This window comes from Mizuhopecten yessoensis, unplaced genomic scaffold (genome assembly GCF_002113885.1).
Source record: "Mizuhopecten yessoensis strain PY_sf001 unplaced genomic scaffold, ASM211388v2 scaffold5979, whole genome shotgun sequence".
NCBI classification, from domain to species: Eukaryota; Metazoa; Mollusca; class Bivalvia; order Pectinida; family Pectinidae; genus Mizuhopecten; species Mizuhopecten yessoensis.
Window position 1 is genome coordinate 347,632 of NW_018406319.1, and position 22,549 is coordinate 370,180.

The window sequence follows — 22,549 nt, forward strand, 5'->3', positions numbered from 1 at the left end:
TGGTATATGGATGGTGTCTCACCAATGTTCTGCTGTAAAGCGGGTTCAGTAATCTGCCCATTTCTTCTTGTATGATACGATATGTTTATATATATTTGAATTCATGAAAAAAATGAACGCAAAACCCTCTTTGACTAGTCAAAGCATATCTGTTTGACAAAAAAGAAAATTTGTAATATCTAAAAATAATAATTTAGCACTTAATTTTTTCTAAACTTACAGACAGCTCTTGTTTAGTGGTTTGTGTTGTATATCAAGATCTCGATTCCTATTACTGCTTATAAATAAAAGTTAAGTTTCCATACCGGTACAAGTTTAGTTAGACATAATATATATATTTCTTTATATATATGTTTATATCTATTTGAATTCATGCAAATAAATGAAAGCAGGATCCTCTTTTACTAGTCAAAGCATATTTTTTTGACAATGGAGCCAAATACATTTCTTTGTTACCGGATTCCTATTGTCTAACATTGCATTATTGTTCCTTATACATTTATGAATATTTCACAGGAACTGTACGACTAGTAAATGGCGGGACGGAATATGAAGGCCGTGTAGAAATATATCACAATGGAGTCTGGGGAACGGTATGTGACGACAGTTGGGGAGTAGCTGACGCCAGAGTTGTTTGTAGAGAGCTAGGATTCAGGTACGTTAATATGTGTTTTTACAAAAGGGAACATTTTCTTTAGGGACGAACCACCATGTCTCTTTGTTTATGATTAACATGTCTTCTTCATCCGTCTGTCTGAGAGATGGGTAATAATCACTGCAGTGATATGTATAAGAGAACATCTATGATACAGATTGTAAGTGGATATTACAGATTGTAAGTGGATATCACAGGTTGTAAATGGATATTACAGATTGTAAATGGATATTACAGATTGTAAGTGGATATTACAGATTGTAAATGGATATTTAGAATAATTACGTTAAACATAAGGGACATAAGGGACTTGGAGCAATGATGCTTTTACATGACTGGCCGCCATTACTTGTTGTTAGAATATCGTTAAATGATCTAACAACTTGCATAAAGGATAATAAAGGATGTCATACATGGGTCACATATTCCAGTGGTGGCACCGCTAGAAAAGAGGCCGCCTTCGGGCAAGGCTCAGAACCAACATGGTTAGATGATGTTGGCTGTGAGGGTTCCGAATCTAGATTGGCAGATTGTTCATCTCGAGGATGGGGGGTTGAAAACTGTGGTCATGGCGAGGATGCCGGCGTAGAGTGTACGCCTCCACTGTCCACATCAACTGCGCAACCGACATCTCAACCGTCACCGCAAGGTGAGGTTAAACATTTCCATCAGATTAAAATTCTTAAGGAAATTTGTTCAGATTGACTATAACTAAACTCATATGTGTTATTTGAATAAAAGGGAAGCTTTTGTTGCTGCAGTTACAAGATCTCTTCATGTATTCGGGTAACTTGAGAAGGTGATTTCTGATAATGAAGGGTTATAGTTAGATGTCAAATTCACCTTCATTGCAGATATGATATAATGTTTTCTTAAATACTTTGACTCCAACACGAAGTAATGTGTACGCGTACAAGTAGCGTACTGTTTTACGTACTACAGTATATGACAACCATATGCAGTTCAGCTTTGATAGTCATTAGTCACTTTGATTTCATTTAATGGACATTTTACAGAGGGAGATTTACGTCTAGTCAATGGTCTGTCTGCTTTGGAGGGACGAGTTGAAGTATATCACGCTGGTCAGTGGGGAACGGTCTGTGACGACCTTTGGACCATGAACAATACTGATGTTGTGTGCAGACAGCTAGGACACAGGTGAGTTCTGTATAAATATGATAGAAACATGTTAGGCCTGTATTAATATAATGCAATGGATCCAGTGGTTGTGACGCGCCCAGGTAAAACAATCCTGCGCAAATAGATTGCTAGATCCGCATTTAGTGTCACAAGTTAAAATAGTTAACAAAACTTTCCCAAGAACCCAACAAACAGCAGTTACAATATTCGTGCATTAAATTTCCTAAATGAAATCCCCCCTTAACACAACTGCCCCTAATTAGTGCAATATGATAATATAAGCAAGACATCAGCCATACTAATCATCCACAATTTAGTGGGAGGGTGTATACCAGAAAACAGGTTGATACGATTGTAAGAACGGTCGTCTAAAGTCCGGTGTTCCTTCATTCGAATACTGGTTTGCCGATACGACTGTCATTTAGTATTTTGTTAACCGAACCGTAATTTCCAACGGTTAAAGCGGATCTTAATTGACTTGCCGACTACGATATTATCACATTAGGTTTTGACACCTAGGAACACATTCTCATCAGTTTTTATTCATCTAATGATTGTCACAAGTCGTTGTTAAGTTATCGAAACATCACAAATAAATATTTCACCGGTTGTACTATATGTACCTCTTTACACATCAGCTTTATTTGCAATACCACCCTTTTATTTGTTCAATTATGTGTATATTGCTTGCTTAAATGTATAAAAGTGATTGTAAGCCTTTGTTTTTTGTTTTCACAATTGTAACCATTACTATTATCCATATGTTGTAAAGCGCTTTAGAGTAATTTTACAAATTATATAAGGCGCTTTATAAATGTTGTATATCATTTATTTTATTATTATTTATTTCTTGCATACACAATTTATGCTTGTGCAGGCATTGTCAATTAAATTTCGGTAAAATGTGATTTTGTTGAATTCTTGTTATTTTACTCTTTGGCATAACGTTAATAGTCCACAAAAGTAAACTGTTTCGTACGAGTCCTGGTATTGTGTATGCTTGTTTTGATATTACATATGAAAACAGACTGAGGCAGTAATCTGGACACTAGATAACGTGGATATTGGGAGCAGAGACAGTACCTTTCTTTTGCCCTTTGAATTGTTGAGTGTTCATTCAATCGAGTCAATGATGAAGTTGAATTTTTCCCCCTGACCAAAAGACAAATTAGAACTTTCTGACTCTATGTGTTTGAGTAGGGTGTTGATAAGGACTGGTTAGCGCGTTGTCAATTTAACGTGACCGGATGTAGTGTCATGCTTTCGTTTCCAGGGTATGATATTACAGTAGGATGACACTTTATCTATCTCTGAACACCGATTTTATAAGATTTATCTGTTATAACAACATGAAACAGAAACAAAACATTTTTTGCTCGTGTTCATGACATCTGCCTCCGTTTTGGGATTACGAATGGATTTGTTAGATCCCTAATTATTTCATTTGGGGCAATGGGATAAATGGGAGAGGGCTCGGTGTGTTCACTAATGTTTCGTGGAGATTTTTATAAAAAAAATCTCTTTTGTGGGGACTTGCATGTGTATTGATGTGTTCGCGGTATCTGATGTTTTATAATTGTTTAAGACTTAAAAGATATTTGTCCTTGTTATTTGGGGTCAAATATCACCTCGTCTTATTGATTCAGGTCAGTGAGTTTTGAGAAGAACGGACCTTACGGCGAAGGCAGTGAACCAACATGGATGGACAACGTCGAATGCCGAGGGGACGAACAGAGGCTTATTGACTGTACTTTTGGAGGATGGCAAAATGAAAACTGTGGCCATAGTGAGGACGTAGGAGTAAGGTGTCAACTGATTGAGGAGACGACTACACCAGCTGTGTCTACACTATCACCGACAGGATCCACGGGTGCTTCGGAAGGTAATCAACAATGTATTTCAGCTAATTGATCAAGTATGGATACAAATAACAGAACAAAATGTCAGACACAGAGGAACTCCTTCATGTGGTAGTCTCAATCCTTATACAACTAATACATAGTTACACGTACCCATGATTCTGGTTTTTGGAAGTATCGTTCCGTTTAATTTCTAACTGGATAACTGAGAAACGGTTTCAACCATGCGTATTTGAAATGTAACTCTTGTTGTCAAGAGTTCCAATTTGTGATGTTATTTTTATATCATTTTTCCTGATGACTAACAGTCACAAAGGCGGTATGATCAGCGTAACAAAAGAATCGTAGGCACCGCACACGTCACATATTGATATTACAGTCGAATCTTGTTATATCGAAGTCGAAGAGGTCGTAGAAAAACTTTGAATTATCAGTGTATTCGAGTTATACGGGTTTATATATTTGGTATGAAATTTGCGGTTTGGACATAGCATTAGCAGTCGTTGCTTTTTTTTAATAGCCAATACTTATAATCAATCGATGAATGATATACGTAATAACAATAACAGATATGTATATCTTCATTATATTATGTAATTTTACAATTAAAACGCTTACAAAAATAGTAGTTATTTCTGATAAACGTACTTTCGTTTAACGCGATCGAAAAAACGGTTGGACAATATTGTGAATTCGTTATGAAATATGGACGGGCCTAGTGATTATATTTTGTTCTTTTACTAGTTTTGGAAAAGTCTTTCCATGTCTGCATTTGTATGTTCAAGTCCGTCAAGTCTATCGAACTATCCCGCTATCTCCTCGTACTATACAATGCGAAAATGAAACTGCGCAAGTCTATCGAACTACCCCGCTATCTCCTCGTACTAAACAATGCGAAAATGAAAGTCCGCAAGTCTATCGAACTATCCTGCTATCTCCTCGTACTATACAATGCGAAAATGAAAGTGCGCAAGTCTAAAACATATCACTGTAATGGAGCGTACGCATAGTTGATTCTTTAAATGAAAACAAACACACACATATTCTTTCGTGTATTGATTCATTAAAGCCAAATGTGACACCTGACACTCCCTCAACTCGATTTAATCAACAGTAATTATCGTATTTTCCTTAAAACATCTTTTATGCATGACCACGCTTTGTGACCAATTTTCCAGTTTGAACTGTCGTCAGTTTGGTTGTACAAATCATTAAAAGGGATTCGAAAAAAAAAGAAAGAACAAAGACGACCCTAAAATAACTTTTTAAATGTGACCAAGCAGCCCTGATTACAGTTCCGTTAATAGAACGTTAACATTAATAAATACATGTGATGTCTTTGGAACACAATGAATGGAGATTTGTGTTTTGAAGTAGGAAGATTACAATTGAAGTAGGAAGATTACAATTGAAGAAGGAAGATTACAATTGAAGTAGGAAGATTACAATTTGAGTAGGGAGATTACAATTGAAGTAGGAAGATTACAATTGAAGTTGGAAGATTACAATTGAAGTAGGGAGATTACAATTGAAGTAGGAAGATTACAATTTGAGTAGGGAGATTACAATTGAAGTAGGAAGATTACAATTGCAGTAGGAAGATTACAATTGAAGTAGGGAGATTTTTCGCAGCATCACGGCCTACATATGTAACATTGTTTCTTTATAAATTATCAATGTTTAACCTATTTTTAGGGAAAAGAACACTCGTTGTGTTTTCAAGTATTCTATAAACAATATTAATCTCGCCAGAACATAGTTGGGATTTCGCAGTTAATTCGAGTTAATAGAGATATCAGCAAACTTTAGCAATACCAATAGTAATATATTATCCAACGTGTATGACAGATATTCGACTACATTATGTATGTTGAAAATTATTCAATTGTAAAAAATCAGACAAGAAATTATGAGAAATGTAGGTAACTAGCTGATACAAATCCTCTTAGCTGACCTTTTGTTAAATATGAATAATAGAAATTACATGTACTTTCACAGTCTGTTAGAGTCAATTCAACATGATCAAGTTATTATGCTGATATCCGAACTGACTTTCAATCTAAATATCTGCTAAATACTGTCATATTGAGGAGAATCACTTATAAAGCTAATACGCTATAAGACATATCTGCATCAGGAGGACGTGTTTTACTTCAGCTTCAAGAGTCAAAATAATTCCGATGACAAGTTATATTACAACTAATAAGTGGACGCTGGTCTAATCATCTAACCTCTAACACGTAGAGTACGTTACACTTTGTGGGTAGTTGACTTCTGATGTTGTTTTTCCGCATCGACGTTTTAGTTAATATTTACTTGTTATGGTTCATGCAACACTGAAACTTACGCCAAACAGTTGGTAGTCAGATATAATCTTTGAATATATACCAAACCATATACATATAACACTTATAATTAAAACGATATAATGAAAAACATATATATTGAAACATAACTTGTTTGCTTTACAAATACCATACTGCTTACCACGTCAATGGATCAATCTATACTTCATTGACTAGCTAGTTGTTTCATACTGTGTGACCTTAAACAAAAAGGCTGGTAACATTTTACGGATCAAAATTTATAAAAAAAATAATCTAATAAAATTCTTTGACTCTCAGAGTCAATAGTCGCGAAGGTGTTCTGTAGCTGGCTAGTGAGGTTTATGTAATAAATTACCTTACTATTAACTGTCACAAGAATTAAAACTTGTTTACTTCAAATGAGGACTTTTCTTCATGAATAGATAAAAGAATTGAAAGTAAAGAAGCAATTATTGTATAGAGGGTAACAAAATTATGTAGAAAAAGAACTGTATACACTATATATCCATCTTTCATGCATCAGTGATTTTATAGGTCAAATAAATGTCTGAACTTTTTTTTTCTTTTTTTGAAGCTTTTCTGGTTGAACAGCTATAGATTTTCATTTGAATAATATATCTTGCCTCAAACTCGAGGTCGAAAAAATCAACTGGTCGAACCAAATAATAAAAACTTTTAGGTATCAGAAAATGACCATAGCATCCCTGTTTCCTCAGTGCTTGTAGTTTCGTTGTAACTTCACCTGTTCCCTCAGTGCTTGTAGTTTCGTTGTAACTTCACCTGTTCCCTCAGTGCTTGTAGTTTCGTTGTAACTTCACCTGTTCCGTCAGTGCTTGTAGTTTCGTTGTAACTTCACCTGTTCCCTCAGTGCTTGTAGTTTCGTTGTAACTTCACCTGTTCCCTCAGTGCTTGTAGTTTCGTTGTAACTTCACCTGTTTCCTCAGTGCTTGTAGTTTCGTTGTAACTTCACCTGTTTCCTCAGTGCTTGTAGTTTCGTTGTAACTTCACCTGTTTCCTCAGTGCTTGTAGTTTCGTTGTAACTTCACCTGTTTCCTCAGTGCTTGTAGTTTCGTTGTAACTTCACCTGTTTCCTCAGTGCTTGTAGTTTCGTTGTAACTTCACCTGTTTCCTCAGTGCTTGTAGTTTCGTTGTAACTTCACCTGTTTCCTCAGTGCTTGTAGTTTCGTTGTAACTTCACCTGTTTCCTCAGTGCTTGTAGTTTCGTTGTAACTTCACCTGTTTCCTCAGTGCTTGTAGTTTCGTTGTAACTTCACCTGTTTCCTCAGTGCTTGTAGTTTCGTTGTAACTTCACCTGTTTCCTCAGTGCTTGTAGTTTCGTTGTAACTTCACCTGTTTCCTCAGTGCTTGTAGTTTCGTTGTAACTTCACCTGTTTCCTCAGTGCTTGTAGTTTCGTTGTAACTTCACCTGTTTCCTCAGTGCTTGTAGTTTCGTTGTAACTTCACCTGTTTCCTCAGTGCTTGTAGTTTCGTTGTAACTTCACCTGTTTCCTCAGTGCTTGTAGTTTCGTTGTAACTTCACCTGTTTCCTCAGTGCTTGTAGTTTCGTTGTAACTTCACCTGTTTCCTCAGTGCTTGTAGTTTCGTTGTAACTTCACCTGTTTCCTCAGTGCTTGTAGTTTCGTTGTAACTTCACCTGTTTCCTCAGTGCTTGTAGTTTCGTTGTAACTTCACCTGTTTCCTCAGTGCTTGTAGTTTCGTTGTAACTTCACCTGTTTCCTCAGTGCTTGTAGTTTCGTTGTAACTTCACCTGTTTCCTCAGTGCTTGTAGTTTCGTTGTAACTTCACCTGTTTCCTCAGTGCTTGTAGTTTCGTTGTAACTTCACCTGTTTCCTCAGTGCTTGTAGTTTCGTTGTAACTTCACCTGTTTCCTCAGTGCTTGTAGTTTCGTTGTAACTTCACCTGTTTCCTCAGTGCTTGTAGTTTCGTTGTAACTTCACCTGTTTCCTCAGTGCTTGTAGTTTCGTTGTAACTTCACCTGTTTCCTCAGTGCTTGTAGTTTCGTTGTAACTTCACCTGTTTCCTCAGTGCTTGTAGTTTCGTTGTAACTTCACCTGTTTCCTCAGTGCTTGTAGTTTCGTTGTAACTTCACCTGTTTCCTCAGTGCTTGTAGTTTCGTTGTAACTTCACCTGTTTCCTCAGTGCTTGTAGTTTCGTTGTAACTTCACCTGTTTCCTCAGTGCTTGTAGTTTCGTTGTAACTTCACCTGTTTCCTCAGTGCTTGTAGTTTCGTTGTAACTTCACCTGTTTCCTCAGTGCTTGTAGTTTCGTTGTAACTTCACCTGTTTCCTCAGTGCTTGTAGTTTCGTTGTAACTTCACCTGTTTCCTCAGTGCTTGTAGTTTCGTTGTAACTTCACCTGTTTCCTCAGTGCTTGTAGTTTCGTTGTAACTTCACCTGTTTCCTCAGTGCTTGTAGTTTCGTTGTAACTTCACCTGTTTCCTCAGTGCTTGTAGTTTCGTTGTAACTTCACCTGTTTCCTCAGTGCTTGTAGTTTCGTTGTAACTTCACCTGTTTCCTCAGTGCTTGTAGTTTCGTTGTAACTTCACCTGTTTCCTCAGTGCTTGTAGTTTCGTTGTAACTTCACCTGTTTCCTCAGTGCTTGTAGTTTCGTTGTAACTTCACCTGTTTCCTCAGTGCTTGTAGTTTCGTTGTAACTTCACCTGTTTCCTCGGTGCTTGTAGTTTCGTTGTAACTTCACCTGTTTCCTCAGTGCTTGTAGTTTCGTTGTAACTTCACCTGTTTCCTCAGTGCTTGTAGTTTCGTTGTAACTTCACCTGTTTCCTCAGTGCTTGTAGTTTCGTTGTAACTTCACCTGTTTCCTCAGTGCTTGTAGTTTCGTTGTAACTTCACCTGTTTCCTCAGTGCTTGTAGTTTCGTTGTAACTTCACCTGTTTCCTCAGTGCTTGTAGTTTCGTTGTAACTTCACCTGTTTCCTCAGTGCTTGTAGTTTCGTTGTAACTTCACCTGTTTCCTCAGTGCTTGTAGTTTCGTTGTAACTTCACCTGTTTCCTCAGTGCTTGTAGTTTCGTTGTAACTTCACCTGTTTCCTCAGTGCTTGTAGTTTCGTTGTAACTTCACCTGTTTCCTCAGTGCTTGTAGTTTCGTTGTAACTTCACCTGTTTCCTCAGTGCTTGTAGTTTCGTTGTAACTTCACCTGTTTCCTCAGTGCTTGTAGTTTCGTTGTAACTTCACCTGTTTCCTCAGTGCTTGTAGTTTCGTTGTAACTTCACCTGTTTCCTCAGTGCTTGTAGTTTCGTTGTAACTTCACCTGTTTTATCAGTGCTTGTAGTTTCGTTGTAACTTCACCTGTTCCCTCGGTGCTTGTAGTATCGTTGTAACTTCACCTGTTTCCTCAGTGCTTGTATTTTCGTTGTAACTTCACCTGTTTCCCCTGTACGTGTAGTTTCGTCGTTACTTCACCTGTTTCCTCAGTGCTTGTAGTTTCGTTGTAACTTCACCTGATTCCACAGTGCTTGTAGTTTCGTTGTAACTTCTCCTGTTTCCCCAGTGCTTGCAGTTTCGTTGTAATTTCACCTGTTCCCTCAGTGCTTGTAGTTTCGTTGTAACTTCCCCTGTTTCCCCAGTGCTTGTAGTTTCGTTGTAAATTCACCTGTTTCCCCTGTGCTTGTAGTTTCGTTGTAATTTCACCTGTTCCCTCAGTGCTTGTAGTATCGTTGTAACTTCACCTGTTTCCTCATTGCTTGTATTTTCGTTGTAACTTCACCTGTTGTCTCAGTGCTTGTAGTTTCGTTGTAACTTCACCTGATTCCACAGTGCTTGTAGTTTCGTTGTAACTTCACCTGTTTCCCCAGTGCTTGTAGTTTCGTTGTAATTTCATCTGTTCCCTCAGTGCTTGTAGTTTTGTTGTAACTTCACCTGTTTACTCAAAGCTAGTAGTTTCGTTGTAACTTCACCTGTTTCCCGAGTGCTTGTAGTTTCGTTGTAACTTCACCTGTTCCCTCAGTGCTTGTAGTTTCGTTGTAACTTCACCTGTTTCCTCAGTGCTTGTAGATTCGTTGTAACTTCACCTGTTTCCTTAGTGCTTGTAGTTTCGTTGTAACTTCACCTGTTTCCTCGGTGCTTGTAGTTTCGTTGTAACTTCACCTGTTGTCTCAGTGCTGGTAGTTTCGTTGTAACTTCACCTGTTTACTCAGTGCTAGTAGTTTCGTTGTAACTTCACCTGTTTCCCCAGTGCTTGTAGTTTCGTTGTTACTTCACCTGTTTCCCCAGTGCTTGTAGTTTCGTTGTTACTTCACCTGTTTCCCCAGTGCTTGGAGTTTCGTTGTAATTTCACCTGTTTCCCCAGTGCTTATAGTTTCGTTGTAACCCCACCTGTTTCCTCAGTGCTTGTAGTTTCGTTGTAACCTCACCTGTTTCCTCAGTGCTTGTAGTTTCGTTGTGACTTCACCTGTTTCCTCAGTGCTTGTAGTTTCGTTGTGACTTCACCTGTTTCCTCAGTGCTTGTAGTTTCGTTGTACCTTCACCTGTTTCCTCAGTGCTTGTAGTTTCGTTGTGACTTCACCTGTTTCCTCAGTGCTTGTAGTTTCGTTGTAACTTCACCTGTTTCCCCAGTGCTTGTAGTTTCGTTGTAATTTCACCTGTTTCCCCAGTGCTTATAGTTTCGTTGTAACCTCACCTGTTTCCTCAGTGCTTGTAGTTTCGTTGTAACTTCACCTGTTCCCTCAGTGCTTCTAGTTTCGTTGTAACTTCACCTGTTCCCTCAGTGCTAGCAGTTTCGTTGTAACTTCACCTGTTTACTCAGTCCTAGTAGTTTCGTTGTAACTTCACCTGTTTCCCCAGTGCTTGTAGTTTCGTTGTAACTTCACCTGTTCCCTCAGTGCTTGTAATTTCGTTGTAACTTCACCTGTTTCCTCAGTGCTTGAAGTTTCGTTGTATTTTCACCTGTTCCCTCAGTGCTTGAAGTTTCGTTGTATTTTCAGCCGTTCCCTCAGTGCTTGTAGTTTCGTTGTAACTTCACCTGTTGCCTCAGTGCTTGTAGTTTCGTTTTAACTTCACCTGTTTCCTCAGTGCTTGTAGTTTCGCTGTTCCCACTCTGAGAACGTTATATTAGATGGTGAAGACCAGGATTCGCGCGTTGGATCTCGTCGATGAAACAAATGACGTTTACCCTTTCGAAAGATCTACATTCTGTTCGTTTTCAATCTGTTGTTAATATTCGTCAAGAGTTCAAACTAGTTTTGTACACACTGTGGTCTTCTTTTGTTCCCTTTGCAATACATGACCTTATGATATTTCGCTGCCTGTAGACTGAAGGGTTTAAGTAATATACGTCTACTACCTTGACGTATTTTGTAGGATCTGTTCGACTTGTAAATGGTGGGACGCAGTATGAGGGCCGTGTGGAAATCTACCATAACGATGTCTGGGGAACGGTCTGTGATGATGGATGGGACAACAACGACGCCCTAGTTGTTTGTAGACAACTTGGATACCTGTAAGTTCACAATGTTTTTTTTACACCGAAGTCAAAGGAACTTTACTGTAACGCAGTAACATCATTATTGCCTGAGCGAATAAAATAATTATATATTTATAATGTCATAATGTGATTAGCACAATCCTGGTGGTCCATCGTACCTATGTCGTCCGTCAACCTCTTTCCGGTTATCTTTTTCCCTTCATAAACGACTAAATGTGTTTCAACTTACTAGACATTGTGGATAATTAAGACTTGAAAATGAAACGATTGATAACGAAAGACGTTTGATTAAATGGGGACTTACAGGTTTAGTCCAATGGGGAAACTTTGAGGATTTCAACCTTCAAAATACTCCTTTTCCCCGCGAGCTTTATTATTTTACTAAATTCAGAAGTTAACAATGATAAATGAAGGGAACTTAATGAAGTCTGTTGCCCAATGGGAGTGAGGAGATGGGCTCAAATCAGTGTAAAATAAGCTAATCTAATTACCAACGTATTCTCCTCCAGAACGACATCACAAATTATAACAACTGTTAGTTTGCTACATTACTGTTGCAAGGCAAAAGCACACTCTCAAAAATAAAAGACCAGACATAGGTTCGACCTATGGCACGACTGGATTAAGGAATATATGGGGTCTCGACTAGGGCAATACATTTTCAGTGGACATTGGGGGCACCTTGGCTGCTCAATATTTCTTCTTCTAACTTGCTTCACCACAGTCACACTGATTGGCATGAAATAGCGAATGTTTCAATGTAAACGGGGTTGGTCCCGAGATTCTGCTCTTTTCTGAGGTAGACTTATATTTTATTATTGCCGTGTTTTTAAAAGTGAAACAATTGGGACTCCCACGCTATACTGTAACTATCTGTACAATTGTTGGGAATGAAGAGCGAATATAAACCTGCTACCAGGATTCATCGTTGGATTGTTGCCTTAATATGCTGTAGGGATAGGCCTATTGCGACTTATTGCCTAGTAATAACTAGCAAGTTGAAGATAGTGGTTGAGACTCTCACACTTATATCGTATTTACAATTACTTATGAAGAGAGAAATGCAATGCTACCAATGCATTCATAATCGGCCCTGCCGAAGGAGAATTGATCTCTTTGTCCTAATTTGATTCCTACCCCAAACTAATAAACATATAATTGTTGTATACGAAGTGATGGATGCTCGTATGCTACCAAAACGACATTTTGCAAACCCCTTTTGTATTATTCCTAGAATCATAACGTGGTAGCGGTTGAGACTCATAACCTTTAACACCATTACGTATTGCTAGGCATACAGAGATAAGTACCAGAATAGTCGGAACCAATACGTTGAGAGACTTAGACACATGGTCACAGTACGGAAATGATTGAGATCTGCAGCTCATAGCCATATATCCATATACACGGATTTTAGCTAAATTTTCTATGAAGCATCCTTGGTCCTTTGGACCTTGGAATCAAATGTTGTAGAACGTAGTATGGCTCTCGGGGATGAGGTAAAATAAATAACAGACGCCCGATACAAGTCCTATGGACCTCTTATTTATAGTCTCTATTATAACTAGCCACAATCTACAGCAATCATTGTTTCAACATTGTGAAATGAAACTTACTTTATTAAAATGTCGAACATTGAATCATTGCGTTATGTACAAAAAAAGCTAGGACTATTTCTTTTTTCTTGAAATACATAATATAGTGTAATTACAGTACGTTTGTCGTGCATGCAGACTCTTCAAATAATAACAATGTACAGAGTAGACATGTTAACTCATGCATATTTTACACGTGAACAAATTTGATAGCGGGGGAACTTTTACACGAGAGGCGACATTCGGTGCTGGATCAGAACCAACATGGATGGACGATGTTGAGTGTGTTGGTGGCGAATCAGCGTTGATTAATTGTCGATTCCCAGGCTGGGGGGCAGAAAACTGTGGTCATAGCGAGGACGCCGGTGTAATCTGTACTCCGCCTCCGTCCACGATTTCCACCACCACGCAGTCAACACTCCAAGGTGATGGTGAATTTTATACTTTGTATATGCTTGTCAATGTGTCTCTGCCTCTAAGAACCTTGCAGAAATCCTTAAAATATGTAATTATGAATATGACTGAATGACTCAAATGATTCGTCTATTAAATGGAGTGATTTCGGCATAGCAGTAGTCAATTCATCAAATGATAAGATTTACAAATAATTGTCTTAAGGAGATTAAATAATATTTGTTATTAAAGTAACAAGATATGTCACATTTATCTTGCGTATTTTCCGTACATATATCGGTATATTACGTCTCTGGTTTTCACGACCTGGAAACGCGACGGTATGGCGTCGAAACGATATCGAGCGTCTGTAGCAATTTTGCCTGAAACTAGCGATTTAATCTTTAAGCATCATCTTCTTTTGGTATTGACTTAATAACCCTCTTTTCCCATCGCATAACCTCACAAAAGTCACCAACATTTGCCGCAGACGACGTAAACAAAACAGCACTAGGCAAAAAGCGCGTGAAAACATTCGTACGGTCAAATTGCATCTTCTCGACCAATCAAAACTACGGAAGGTCATATACCACGTTTGGTGTATCACCCACATTTATTCAACAGTCTGCATGTTTATACAATGATCTGAGAGCAGAATAACACAGCGTATTGTGGTAGAAACATGTTTTGCTAACATCTTAAAATAGCATATGAAAGATACAGTCGTACTTGATATCTGATGTTATTTTAAAACAATGTGTCCTAGGAACTGTACGGCTGGTTAATGGTGGCACCCAGTACGAAGGTCGAGTAGAAATTTACCATAATGGTGTCTGGGGTACGGTCTGTGATGACTTATGGGAAGACGTCGATGCCAGAGTTGTATGTAGACAGCTTGGATACAGGTAAATTTATACGAATTTGATTGTTGTATTTCTTAATTTATTGAAAGCTTAGCAGGTGTGATAACATTAACCTAGCAATGTCTTTCACATTCATATAATCCTCTTGATGTTCAATATCTGTAGATGTCATTCAATATAAAATATGTCAACAATTACCTATTCAAATTACCCAGAGTGACTATATTAAACCGGAACAAATTTTACGTAGGGATCACAATCGTATGAGAGACTTGCTGATTGGCTGATTTACTTGTGTGAGTCCTTATAAGGATCTGAATCTCGACTTTGTTCATACAGTTGTGTGACCGCACAACGCACCAAAAATAGAGTGAGCACACCGTGCATACATCGTTCACCCACCGTCCGCACATCGTCCACACATGGTGCGCACAATTGTGCTATTTAACAATCGTTCGCCCCGTTGTGCGCTTCTCTCCGCACAACTGTGCGATTTGGTACAATTTGTAGATCAATATTACGGAATGAAAAAAATACGGAAAGTTCGTATGCAATAATGAAAACTTTATGTATTACCGTAATTTCTCATCACAGTTATGAAGAGTATGTACAGTTTTACAATGGGTGTAACACGGCATTACAGTGACCGTGGAATGGGTAAGACTCCAAGGTAACAGAACAGGTAAATAATAATTTGATGAGTGACCGGAGTTTTACTTGGCCTATACCTGACACATGTAGCTGATATGCGATACCGTACGTTTAGTATTTGTTATTTGCATTCGGTTTGCTAATAGCTCCCCTTCACCTGGGTTTTCACAACCCTGGCCCTACCCGACGAAATACGTAAGCGCCCCGGTCGGGGGAAAACTACGGACCAGGTACATGTACAAAGTGGCTATGTTTACCTGTATAGTATGGGCACTTGAACAATATGGTAATATTTAAGTTCAAGTTTGTGGCGTTTATTTTGAAGCAAGCCCCATCTTTTTTGGTTTTTTGAACACCTTATTATAAAAATCAACACAAAGATGTATACATATGTTCGATTTCTGTCATTTAGAATAAATGCTCATTTTCGACAATTTAAGTGTTTGTTATTATATCGACAAAAAACATAGCAGAGTATAACCCGTGTGAGCTGTTGGGTTTAATGCAGACTAAATACGATAATATAATTGTATTTATGCAATGCGTAAAGTAATTTATATTATATGGTTAGTATATTATATTTTTATTTGTTATATTTATGGGTTCCGGATAGAGGATAACTTTCCGTTTTTGAAACTAGTCCATCCCTATAGAAGTAGTCACGTGATGTTTTGGTGTACTAAAGTCACGTGACCCGTGCAGAATATTTTTCCATGCTGACATTTTAAAAAATCTTCTTAAAAATCAGCTACCCTCCTCCTCCCCTAATTTGTATCCACCTTTATGTACTATTATGTAAAAATATAATTGTTGCACATCTTTGTTTTATATTTGTTTCATTTGTTGTACATCTTTTAATTACAAATGGTGCGTTTATTTTGAAGCAAGCCCCATCTTTTTTGGTTCTTTGTACACCGTATTATAAAAATCAACGCAAAGATGTATACATATGTTCGATTTCTGGCATTTAGAATAAATGCTCATTTTCGACAATTTAAATATTTGTTATTTTATCGACAAAAAACATAGCAGAGTATAACCTGTGTGCGCTGTTGGGTTTAATGCAGACTAAACACGATAATATAAAGTATACGGGACTGTGTTGTAATTTCACATGTGTCGATTAAAGTAGATTAAAAAATACCGAAAACACAATTTCTAATTTTAAGAAAGTATAGACATAAAGAAAAGCTTATAGATGTAGGAATCTGTAATCTCTTATCAGAGGAAATAAAGAATGTCTGTCTGTCTGGCTGTCTGTCTGTCTGTCTCATCGTTCGTCCATCATGCACACAAATGTGCGCAAGCAGTGATCGTTCGCACATCGTGCACACATCGTTCACCCACCGTGCACACATAGTGCGCACACCGCACATCGTGTAACGTTGTGATATCCAACATCTGTATTTCCCCCCTAGTTTTACAACTTTTGAGTGTTCGAATTGTGTCTTCAACATTAAGCATTATCTTATCAGTTTGAAGACCTTTCTATGATTAAATTTGATCTAGCGTATTTGGCTGGTGACTTCGGTGAAGCAGAAGACGCTTACCTTTCTGGAACATCTTGGCTTATTATCATTCTTCTATTTCAAGCGTCTCCATGTGAATCTTTCTTTTGTTGCTCATATTTTACCATAGCTCAATCGACTGACACTTCGGCATTCTGATGCTTTTTTTTATATTACTATTACACATATTATGGCTGTTTAGCTGATTTTATAAAACTGTCATTGGCAATGAGGTCTTTGTCAAGTTGTTTTCCTAGATACGTCCCTTGTTTACGTCTCGGTGTCTGGTTTATGCATGTACTGATAAGCTGCGCTTAATATAAGAAACCAAAATCTCTCTGAACGATAATTAATACTACACAGATTAATTTATACTCACTATGGCCATTTTTTTCCTGGTAGTGTCCTTAAAGCACTCATTTCCTATGCAAAATACACAAGTTTTTTTCATTGTCAGCACTTGAGTATATTTTATATATCATATTCATTCATTATAGTGGAGGAACGTTCAGACGAGAAGCGCATTTCGGTTCTGGTTCAGAACCAACATGGCTGGACGATGTGGCATGTTATGGGAACGAATCAAGGCTGATGGATTGTGGTTTTCCAGGATGGGGGATAGAGAACTGTGGTCACAGCGAGGATGCCGGTGTAGTGTGTCACCCCCCGCCCTCGCCACCGTCCACTATGACGATTCCATACTCTACCACGCAATCAGCAGCCAAGGGTAATGTTGAATTCAGTATTTGGTGTACGTGTGTTAGTATGATGATGTATATCCACTTATCATAGGCTAAACCACGGTTTTGGTATTAAAAGTTAGAGTAGTAACGCCACAATTGCTATAGACATCATATCAAATTAGACTATGGCTCGATACATTGACATAGGTGTGTAAGATACTTGACTTAATTTTTACTATTGTATCATACTGTCTTGTTGCAACACACACACACACCCTCACAAACCCACATATGTATATACATAAAATTTGTTTAAATCTCTTTAATCTTAGGAATGTGATATATAGTTTGTAGCCTAGAAAACAAGACGTTGTTGAGTCAGAGAAACAAAAACTTCCGGTAGTCTGTCACAAGCAGAACTACAGAGATCAATTATTATATTATCCAAGTTCTATGTACAGTAGAGAACATGCTGCTTTACAGTTAATGTGAGGCAAAAGTTTCGCCCAATATCATTTAAATCAGAAAAGCGTTTAATGTAATTCGATGTTTGTAAATTTTACCCTAAGTCAGTCTGAACCCCATTGCCACTTACGCATTAAAGGCAAAATTAAGTATAAGCAAAACTTAAAGTTCATTGTCAAAACAATGTAATTCAATAATAATATAAATTAAATCTTCTTTCAGTATTTAGGCCCCCAGTATCGCCCAGATATCGAACTTATAATACCTGTTATAATTTATCTTATTATTTGCACAGTACTAACCTGTATCACTATTTTCATATTTATCTTCTGTCGATTGAGTATCAGCTGTTGTATCGGAAAAACATGTCTTAATTTGTTGAAATTGGTTTTTGAACAGAGGGTGATCTACGTCTTGTTGACGGTCCGTCTGAGATGGAAGGTCGAGTGGAGGTGTACCACGCGGGACAATGGGGGACAGTCTGTGACGATGAATGGGGCATGAACAATGCACGTGTTGTGTGTAACCAGCTAGGATACAGGTAAATATTGTAGAATGTGTTATGTCTAGACAGATCACAGGTACATGCAAGTTTTTATGGAATATGGTCTGTGTAGACAGGTTACAGGTAAGTCTTATGAAATATGATCTGTGTAGACAGGTAACAGGTAAGTCTAATATAATATGGTCTGTATAGACAGGTCACAGGTAAGTTTATGAAATTTGCTATGTGTGGACAGGTTACAGGTAGGCAGGCTACAGGTAATTATTATAAAATGAGATATGTGTGGACAGATTACAAGTAATTATTATGAAATGTGGTCTGTGTAGAAAGGACACAGGTAAGTCTTATGAAATGTGGTCTGTGTAGACAAGTTACAGGTAAGTATTATGAAATGTATTCAAATTTTGCCATTTTGAAAATTTAGTTTCAATCTATTTGATTGAACTAATTATTTTTACACCTTGTAAGACGTCAGAAGTTACATCTGTCACAGTGTCAAGGCATTATTTTGAAATATTGTTCAATCAGAAAAGTACTTCTATTCACTGCATGGGACACTAGATGTTCAATAAGTGTGAAGTCCTGAAGATATTGCCCCAAATATTACGCTATCGACTCCCCACATTTTGATGCCGTCACTTTTGTTCAAACTTTAAGGTACTTTAAAAATGTAATTGATACAAAATGTAACGGCATCCCTGTTGAATCCGAAAAATATTTCTCTCGTTTGTTTTTTCCGATACTGTTTTCACTCGTGAAACATTTCGGTTAGTTGGGTTTCGTGATACCTTTTTTTTTGTTCTGTACTTCATGTTTTGATATCAATTTTTGTGTCTAGAGTTTGACTTTACGTGAGCGTTCTGTTCTGTTGATTATCCAGCAGTATTGCTGAATCAAATACCTAGCGTTGCTTTTTCTGGTTCTAATACAGCTTTGTGTTATTTTCAATAGCCCGCTTGGTTTTAAGACGGAAGCATATTACGGTGAAGGCATAGAACCAACATGGATGGATAGCGTCAATTGCAAAGGGAACGAGACCAGACTTATTGACTGTAATTTTGGAGGATGGCAAAACGAAAACTGTGGTCATAGTGAGGACGTAGGAGTAAAGTGTGAACAGAGTGGGGGGACAACTACTCCAGAAATGACCACCGAGGTTGTCACAACATCAGCTCCTATAAATTCCTCCACAGAGAATTTGGAAGGTAATCAACAATGAACGATAGCATATGTATACAGATATGATACAAACAGTAGTTTATATTTAATACATGTTTAGATGTTTGTAATAATTTCGATTGCTGTAGTATCTAATGGCAATTATTGAGAATTGCCGTAGAATCTAGTGGTAATCATTGAGAATTATCATAGTATCCAGTGGTAGTTATTGAGAATTATCGTAGTATCTAGTGGTAATCATTGATAATTATCGTAGTATCTAGTGGTAATTATTGAGAATTATCGTAGTATCTAGTGGTAATTATTGAAAATTATCGTAGTATCTAGTGGTAAATATTGAGAATTGCCGTAGTATCTAGTGGTAATTATTGAGAATTATTGCAGTATCTAGTGGTAACTATTTCGATTGTCGTAGTATCTAGTGGTAATTATTTCGATTGTCGTAGTAGTAACTTATGGTAATTATTGAGAATTGACGTTCCTAATGTTGAATATTCTTCAAATGTAAATTGCAATTAACGTAAAGTAACTAAAAGAGGAGAGAGTTTTAGCTACGAAAACATTTGGTATTTTGAAACTAAAATATGAGTCGATGTAGAAAAAGAAAATATTAAGAAAAAAGATTAAATAGAGGTTACACAACGAGTGGTTGTTGAATATTGTTTTTATTTCACTCGAGTTAGTTAATTTTCAAAAGTTACAAAAGACACGAGCTTTAGCAAGTGTCTTTCTGTAACGTTTGAAAATTAACTAACTCGAGTGAAATAAATACCATATTCAACAACCACATGTCGTGTGATCTGTTTCTACCACAATCTCAGTCGGAAACATCTTGAGTATTTCCTGATTTGAATAGCATACACACCTTTTTTTATAAATTAACCACGGACTATATGCGCGTAAGCATATCGTACGAAATCTGCCTCCCGCAAGGTGATGAAGACGAAATAATCGCTGTCAATGTCCAAAACCATAGGGCTGGGACGTTTCCTCGTGAGGTTTTATGGTTGAAGTTTATAGTGAGAGTTCCGCCAAAGACAGGCCCTCCAAATATTGATAACTGGACATGGGGAGAACGAAATATTTTCCGACACTATTACAGATCTTGTTTGGATTTCACAGAGACATATATCGGTATATTACGTCTCTGGTTTTCACGACCTGGAAACGCGACGGTATGGCGTCGAAACGATATCGAGCGTCTGTAGCAATTTTGCCTGAAACTAGCGATCTAATCTTTAAGCATCATCTTCTTTTGGTATTGCCTTAATAACCCTCTTTTCCCATCGCATAACCTCACAAAAGTCACCAACATTTGCCGCAGACGACGTAAACAAAACAGCACTAGGCAAAAAGCGCGTGAAAACATTCGTACGGTCAAATTGCATCTTCTCGACCAATCAAAACTACGAAAGGTCATATACCACGTGTGGTGTATCACTCACATTTATTCAACAGTCTGCATGTTTATACAATGATCTGAGAGCAGAATAACACAGCGTATTGTGGTAGAAACATGTTTTGCTAACATCTTAAAATAGCATATGAAAGATACAGTCGTACTTGATATCTGATGTTACTTTAAAACAATGTGTTCTAGGATCTGTACGGCTGGTTAATGGTGGCACCCAGTACGAGGGTCGAGTAGAAATTTACCATAATGGTGTCTGGGGTACGGTCTGTGACGATTTATGGGGAGACGTCGATGCCAGAGTTGTATGTAGACAGCTTGGATACAGGTAAATTTATACGAATTTGATTGTTGTATTTCTTAATTTATTGAAAGCTTAGCAGGTGTGATAACATTAATCCAGCAATGTCTTTCACTTTCACATTCATATAATCCTCTTGATGTTCAAAGCAAGGACAGTGAAGATCCTTCTACTTCTGCCGCTTTTACTCGAGTTTAGCTAGAACATAACCATCAAATATTACATGCACTAAAGTGTACACATTGATTTCGATTAGCTTTCGAATAGTTTTGTTGAACTATTGCAATTAATTCTGTATTCAAAAGCTTGATCCGAGTATCATGTTGCTGTGATAGATGCAGAAGCTATGTACGGATAAACGTAGAACAAAAAGTGTTTCAAAAGATGTAGGTTAAAGAAACTTTGTACAAGTTGTATGGTCGCTATCGTGATATCGGTTAGAAATAACTGTTTCATTATCACTACCATTGATCTCCCTATGAAAACGTGTCTTTTCTTCTATCTGACGTAGATTTATATTGCTGGTAATGTCGATGAAGCTGATGACGCATGCCTTTCCCGAATTCCTGGTGTTAGTACTCAGTCAATACAACCACCGGTATAGCAGGAATTTGCATGAGGGATGACAACATATCAAAAACGAACACGCTTATCTTACTAGCTGTTGACATATTTGTATTTTGCAATGAAGAACACATGGGTTTAAGGAGACTTGGTGTTATACAGGTACAGCTGAGTAGCATTATCCCCCTGACAACATCGATTACCGGCAGGACTCGGAAAGTCAGTAAAGACAGTCCATCAGAGTGCAAACCCTCAATGATAACCACCTGCAGTCAAAAACAAGGGAAATACAAATAATATCATCACAAAACAAATATCAATTTCACTAAATAATAAATAAAGATTGTGACTTGCATCATTTCGTTTTAATAACGTTCGATTTTGATTCAATCCTTCGTGCGGATATAACCGACCTGTTTTAAATTATTTCTCAGTGATTCTAGTATAACAACTTACAAAAATGACATTTTTCCTCGACGGGAAGGGAACATTTCCAAATAGTGACCTCCACAAGCTGGTCAAGAATATCAAGGTGTAGGGGATAATATGACGATAAGCAGTAGAGTGTGATGAAATTCCTGAAAGATTAATACAATATATTATGTTCTCCTTCGTTCCTCATCCGTACATAAATCATTTCGTATCTATTTAGCAATAATAACATAAACCAAACAATTGTTTTTACAATTTAATAGCCTGCGAGATTCGTGTACAGCAATATTTCATGTTTCGCAAGATTCGCGCACTTGACGAAATTCAGGAATGTACTTCAGAGTCCACTCAATCAGTCCAATACACATTCCCGAACGCCACACTTAAAACACTGTCACTGGAATATGAATATATCTCAACCAACCGTGACTTCTACAAATACAAAAGTTACAATTAGCAAAGTACATACCAAATGAAATTACCCCCTTCAACCCACTCTACAGTATCTATTAAAGCTCAATGAATTATTACCTTATAATATATATATGTATATATACA

At 37.5% G+C, this 22,549-nt stretch overlaps 1 protein-coding gene across 1 annotated transcript in view; it reads left to right on the forward strand.

Annotated features, from left to right (window-relative positions):
* LOC110451389 overlaps nucleotides 1-22,549 on the forward strand; it is a 190,288-nt gene that overhangs the window by 80,510 nt on the left and 87,229 nt on the right. The window contains exons 18-28 of the mRNA XM_021499374.1: nucleotides 517-655; nucleotides 1,087-1,304; nucleotides 1,672-1,813; nucleotides 3,442-3,677; nucleotides 11,318-11,456; nucleotides 13,250-13,461; nucleotides 14,196-14,334; nucleotides 16,949-17,178; nucleotides 17,999-18,140; nucleotides 19,056-19,309; nucleotides 20,884-21,022. Of these exons, the coding sequence (XP_021355049.1) occupies nucleotides 517-655; nucleotides 1,087-1,304; nucleotides 1,672-1,813; nucleotides 3,442-3,677; nucleotides 11,318-11,456; nucleotides 13,250-13,461; nucleotides 14,196-14,334; nucleotides 16,949-17,178; nucleotides 17,999-18,140; nucleotides 19,056-19,309; nucleotides 20,884-21,022 (1,990 nt within the window). The remainder of the gene's footprint in view (nucleotides 1-516; nucleotides 656-1,086; nucleotides 1,305-1,671; nucleotides 1,814-3,441; nucleotides 3,678-11,317; nucleotides 11,457-13,249; nucleotides 13,462-14,195; nucleotides 14,335-16,948; nucleotides 17,179-17,998; nucleotides 18,141-19,055; nucleotides 19,310-20,883; nucleotides 21,023-22,549) is intronic.